The sequence below is a fragment of the Anarrhichthys ocellatus genome, unplaced genomic scaffold, assembly GCF_004355925.1.
Source record: "Anarrhichthys ocellatus isolate YVR2014 unplaced genomic scaffold, GSC_Weel_1.0 scaffold22, whole genome shotgun sequence".
Taxonomy (NCBI): domain Eukaryota; kingdom Metazoa; phylum Chordata; class Actinopteri; order Perciformes; family Anarhichadidae; genus Anarrhichthys; species Anarrhichthys ocellatus.
The window spans coordinates 6,692,104-6,698,302 of NW_022280052.1; the positions used below are offsets into that span (position 1 = coordinate 6,692,104).

The 6,199-nt window shown below is 39.2% G+C and overlaps 1 protein-coding gene across 1 annotated transcript in view; it reads left to right on the forward strand.

The window, feature by feature from the left end:
• The first annotated feature begins 3,610 nt into the window (after positions 1–3,610).
• Positions 3,611–6,199, forward strand: part of LOC116390093 (post-GPI attachment to proteins factor 2-like) — a 5,746-nt gene continuing 3,157 nt past the window's right edge. The window contains exons 1-2 of the mRNA XM_031859376.1: positions 3,611–4,823; positions 5,378–5,546. Of these exons, the coding sequence (XP_031715236.1) occupies positions 5,379–5,546 (168 nt within the window). The 5' untranslated portion in view covers positions 3,611–4,823; position 5,378. The remainder of the gene's footprint in view (positions 4,824–5,377; positions 5,547–6,199) is intronic.

Below are 6,199 nucleotides of genomic sequence, written 5' to 3' on the forward strand. Positions count from 1 at the left end.
CTTGTTTCATCACTGAATGAAATATTTAAAAGCAAAAGTTGGTCATTTCATTAATCGTTTTCTGTAACTCAATGTTCACAGGTTGTCTGCCAACCGCTGAACAATTCTGAAATGTCAGTTTAAACTTTATTTGTACAGACTAAACCAGGGGTTATCAAAGTGCTCATGACTTCAGTTTGAATTTAGGGTACCAGCATATGTTTAAGAGCCACATGGGAAAACCAGTAGCTCTACAACCTACGAGTTGCTTGTTAAAGGCGCTACGTTTGACGCTGTAGCTGAAAAGTGTATTGCAGATGTTTGTTTATATATATTTTATATAACATACTATACTGCGACACACTTTTATGGTGTACCATGTTATTACTATTTATAGCATACTACACATTCATTTTTTTTTAATCATTATACAATGACATTTTTGTGGCATACTATATATTACAATTTTTTTATTTTTATTTTTTTTTTATTACACTAGTGCAGTGCCTGTTGGCCCATTCGGAATAGCCCTGATGCGGAGCTCTGAAGCTCCGCCAGCGGTGCGACACACAGCCCTGTTCTAAAATTTTTCAAAGTTTATTAATATTGAATGTTTCACCATGTCCAAATTGCACCAAATTCGACAGAACACGGGGGTCCCCTGCAAAACGCGAGACATGCGAAAAACACAGATTCCATGCTTTGAGTTGGACACTTAAAGATTAATTGTATGACATACTAAGACATTCTTATTTGATGGCATGTTGTATATTATTTTTATGCCAAATTATACTGGTGTTTTTTTTTTTTTTTTTCTTTTATGGAGTACTTAGAAAATTACATTTTAATGATTTGTTGTGACTATGCTACAGATAGACAAAACAGCAGAGTGTCTTAAAAAGGCCCTTTGGTGGGTAGTCTCTGTTTACGGCCATACCACCCTGAACACGCCCGATCTCGTCTGATCTCGGAAGCTAAGCAGGGACGGGCCGTGGAGACAAGTCGTGTATAGTTGGCATACGCTGACAGCCAATGAAATTGCAGCATTATTAACGCTGTCCAAGGTGCTCAAAATCCACTTTCATATCGCTGGTTTCAGCTCCTGGACGCAGGTTCGAGTCTCACTTGGGGCTAAGCCTCATCAATGATAAAGAGCTATTAAAACCAAGAAATGTTTACCCAACTTGAACTGTTCCTGATTATCACTAGATTGTAGTGGCAGATAGATTATCAAGTACTTGACTTATTTATGGCTATTAACCAATTATATTGTAGTTTTTACTGTTGACGATAATGATTTACGTATTAATGAGACATGTAAACATTAGTGAATGAAATATATGTATTAAACACAACAGGGACAGTGAATATTGAACACAGAGCCAATAATGCAAGGTCACAAATACACAACACAAATATAATAATGACAAAACACTCCCCTATTTTCTTACTTTCCCTTTTCAACCTCCCATCTCTTTTTTTCTGTCTCATAAAAAGCAGACCCCTGGAACTCATTCCAGGTCGTCTCCTTCTCCATGCCCTGGTCTTTGTAAAAGGAAAATACTTTACCAGGGCAGTAAATGTACTTCCCTGTTACTCCAGGGAACCCCGTATGAAAATGAGGACTGTTTGGGCCCTGCTTCAGATCCATCTGACAGAATCCACACTTGCGACCTGTGGGCAGGGATTCAGTCCTCTTCGTTAGTATCGTTACTTCACCTTTCTCAGCCTTATCCAATGAAACAGACTGTTTCTCACATTAATATATAAAGAATATACTTCATTCATACACATGTGTTTATGTTTCAATGGGTTAATATTCAGTCGTCAGTCATTATGATGTAGCCTAGGCAGGTGAAGCAACATGGCACACTTCAAACATGCAGTCAGGTGTTCGTAACACAGCAGTTTCATACATACATATTGTTTCTTTTTAACCATATAAGAAAACAGAGTGATACGTATCCTCATCATGACTGGTATCAATTCATAGTCACTAGGACAACAAGCACAACACCAAAACACAAACGGGACCAGAACATGGTCAACATGAGAACGGTTCAAGTCTTCATGTGGGATAAGAAGTCATGGTCCCAGGCTTGTCAGTTGACGGCAGAACGATTTTGGTGAAACACCTCTTTTTGTTCCCGAAGCCTGTTGTTGTCTGGCTGTTGATGACGATGCTGAAACAGCTGTTAAACACAAACAAAAAACATCATATATATACTGAATAGAATGAATCTTCAGGTGGTAGAAATAAAAGACAGCAAATGTTTACTCACAGCTCTGCACATGTTGCTTTGAAGGAGAGATACTCAGCATCCCTCTCTCCAGCTCTTCATCTTCATCCATCACTGAGATGCAAACAGACGAGAATAAGAACGTCATTAAATTAATATCTTCTTGCACTTCTTGTATAATGTAATAAACAACATTATTTTAACAGTGATGGAGAAAGTCTACACAACTTGTACTTCAGTAAAACAATATGTATTAATACCACCACATGGTGTAAATACTCTTTTACAAGTAAAAGTCCTACATTCAAATCTTACTTACTCAAAGTCTGACTTAAGTAAAAGTACAAAAATTCATGTGTTCATCACTGTTAGAAAAATTCACTCGAGACTGGTGTAAAAATCATTAATCATCGGACATTTATTCTTTGCAAAGAAGGAGACAGGGTTGATTCACATACAGAATGTACATCAAGACCGCTCGAAGATCTGTCTCCGAGTCTCTGGTATTTATACTAAGTAAACAACATGCAGTGGGCTGGCACAGGGTAACACACACATTTTGCGTTTCACACAGGCGTCTACGTATCTGGACACTTTAACAATTCGTTCTAGTACAAAGGTCACTTTCTCGTCAATCATGGTCGCAAATCAGCCCTGCGTAAGTATTGACGGTTTCTACAAGTTTATTATCATTCTTATTCAGGACAAACAGCTGAAGTGTTCTTTCGGCAATCAACTGCTTCTTAATAGACTAAACATCTGCTGAAGATGCCTGGTGTCCCAAATAGTTCACACAAGGACACAGGCCTTAAACACTACAGAGGACACGAGCCTCTGTTAAATGTATAACATTCAATAATTATTAAACGCATACTAATTAGTAATTTAGATTTTTCCCAACAATCACTTTAATGACTTTATATATTGCTGGTAGTTTAATCTGTAATAACACATAATTTATTAGTTGAGTACATTTAGTATGATATCCTTAATCTGCTAAATAACTAACTAATGCTGTCAAACACACGTGGAGCAGTTAATGTACACAACTATGAACTACATGCATTAATGACGATACGTGACGTGATACAACGGAGACTTGCGTGTTTATTTAACGTTAACGTGAATCAAATGAAGCACCGGGTGTGCGAGATTAACTGGTTTTGAATTAACTTGTTTATGTGGGAGTGCCTGAGGCAGATGTGTGGTTGGAGTGGCATTTCAGGACCCACGGAGAATAAACAGGAAATAAATATGTCGATCGTTTCGCCTCTGTCTTTCAAGTAGTTTCTACGGTTTCTTTTGATAGAATATAAACGGAACACTTTGCTGGAAAATGTACTACTCGTTCGCGAGGCTGTGGTTGAAATTCCGAGGACACATAACGAGGACCAGAGTGAATGACAAAGCTGGTGGTAGGTGTGCCTGTTCTTTGCTCCGTGGCTCAGTGGTAGTTCAGATGACGCTTGAACATCATGGGTCGGTCAACGGTTCGATTCTTGTATGATGCATATTTCGACTATTTTTATGTCACCAGACAACAAATCTTATTTCCGTAATGAAGATGGATAATTGGTCGTGGTAATGCTGTCGAAATCCTAAATAAATACTCCAACAAGCCTCTCCATCGTAATGTTTCAACAGACACCCTAACCCCTGCGTGTAGTTATTAAATGTCGGTCCCTCTAGTAACAAAACGAGAGTTGCCAGTCATGTCTAATCTGGATGAATGTGTGCTGCACAGTGTAGAATATCATTCACATAAGATGCATGTCCGTAGTCTTTAATATAACACATAAGCGATGTGAGAGAGCCTACAGAAGTTAGATCACAGCTTCCCACAGTTGAGTCATCTGTACGCTGTGTTTGAGCTCATATGTTTAACTCACAGGCTGTATGGATGCACAGACAGGTATATCGGTCTCAAATCGACTTGACATGAGATTAATAACGATATATGATACAAATATAAGACGGTCAACAGAGCGTTTCTTAAAGGATTTATTGACGTAAGTATTTTGTATTGACGTAAGTATTTTGTATTGACGTAAGTATTTTGTATTGACGTAAGTATTTTGTATTGACGTAAGTATTTTGTATTGACGTAAGTATTTTGAACAGGCATTGACACCTACCACCAGCTTTGTCATTCACTCTGGTCCTCGTTATGTGTCCTCGGAATCTCAACCACAGCCTCGCGAACGAGTAGTACATTTTCCAGCAAAGTGTTCCGTTTATATTCTATCAAAAGAAACCGTAGAAACTACGTGAAAGACAGAAGCGAGGCGAAACGATCGAAATATTTATTTCCTGTTTATTCTACGTGGGTCCTGAAATGCCACTCCTACCACACATCTGCCTCAGGCACTCCCACATTACAAGTTAATTCAAAACCAGTTAATATCGCACACCGGTGACTTGGAGCAAAGTTCAGGTAGAGAATCGATAAAACAAATAACGGAACAAAAACAGATAAAGTATGTCCCCGTTAACTCCCGAAGCTAAGCTAACAGGGTTAGCTCTTTTAGGCTAAACTCAAGCTAAAGGTAAACAAATGCGCGTGAAGCGGAGTACCTGGTCGCACGAGCCTGCGGAGCTGTAAAGGTGAGTGTTTTATGTTGTTAACCTGAAGCTAACTGTTAGCTAACAATAACCTGTGGAAGATAACGTCACGTTAACTTCACTGCATCACCTGGACAGGTAAACATAACTGATGACGTAGACCAGTGGTGGAATGTACCTGACGTCATTTACTCGAGTACAAATATGAGGTACTTGTACATTAGTTGAGTATTTCCATGTTGTGCAACTTAATACTTCTCAACTATATTGTACATTATACTGTACTACATATCAGAGGTACATATTGTACTTTTTACTGTACTACATCTCAGAGGTAAATATTGTACTTTTTAGTATTTTCACAGTTTGGTGTGTGTACTTTTACTTCCTCCACCACTGACATAGCTCTACTTTATTCATACAGTATGTCAACAACAACAATAACAACAACAACATTCACATCTGTAGAACTATCAGATATCAGCTGATCTCAGCTATTATTGGTATTAGTGTTTAAGAGTCCAGGTGGGAAAAAACATCCTGTAGTTCCTCTTAAAGTGTTTTCTTATCCGTCACTGTCTGTTGTGTTTGCCCAGGATGCTCCAGGGGCCGTACGGCAGCCTGGACCGGGACCAGCCCCTCGTCCGGCTCCCTTTCACCAGCTTCGCGGTGGGGACGGTGCTGCTCCCTCTGACCGGCCTCATCGCCTGCCTCTTCATCTCACTCGTGTACCACTTTGAGGATGCCACGTACACACACTGTCATGTGAGTGATCACCTGGTGTCATTAAAGAAAAGAATATACTGATGTGGAAATCATAATGGAACTCTAAATTAGGGCTGGGCGGTATACCAGTTTTAATTTCCCATACGATATGAATTTTTCATATACCGTCATACCAGAGCACAGCCGTAACATCTTCTGTCGCGCTTCAACAGGGCTGTGGTCGGCGCTAGTTCTCTTAGCTGTATTGAGAGGGAACCCTAGTCATGGTCATAACTTTATAACAACAATTAATAACCCACAACTAACGCTCTTTAACAGGGTAAAACACCACAACACAACAGTTTGTGACAGATAAACAATTTGTAGCACTAATAATTGTACATTTATAAAATTTCACCGCCGAACTGCATGCTGGGTATAGCTCGCTAACAGTCTGCTAACAGCTGAGAGAGGCTCTGTCACTCCAGTAACGTTACATTAAAGAACAGAAAAGAGCGATGCAGGATGAACAAAGACTGAACAACAAAAGGTATTTAGGTCAGACACATATGCAACGCTGATTACCATTAAATGTGTGGTATTTGTTAGAAATGTACGTTTGTACATGGAGGGGCTTCTTCTTCTTTAAATTCCATTGGCGGATCGCAACCTTCTTCTTCTTCTTCTTCTTCTTCTTCTTCTTCTTCTTCTTC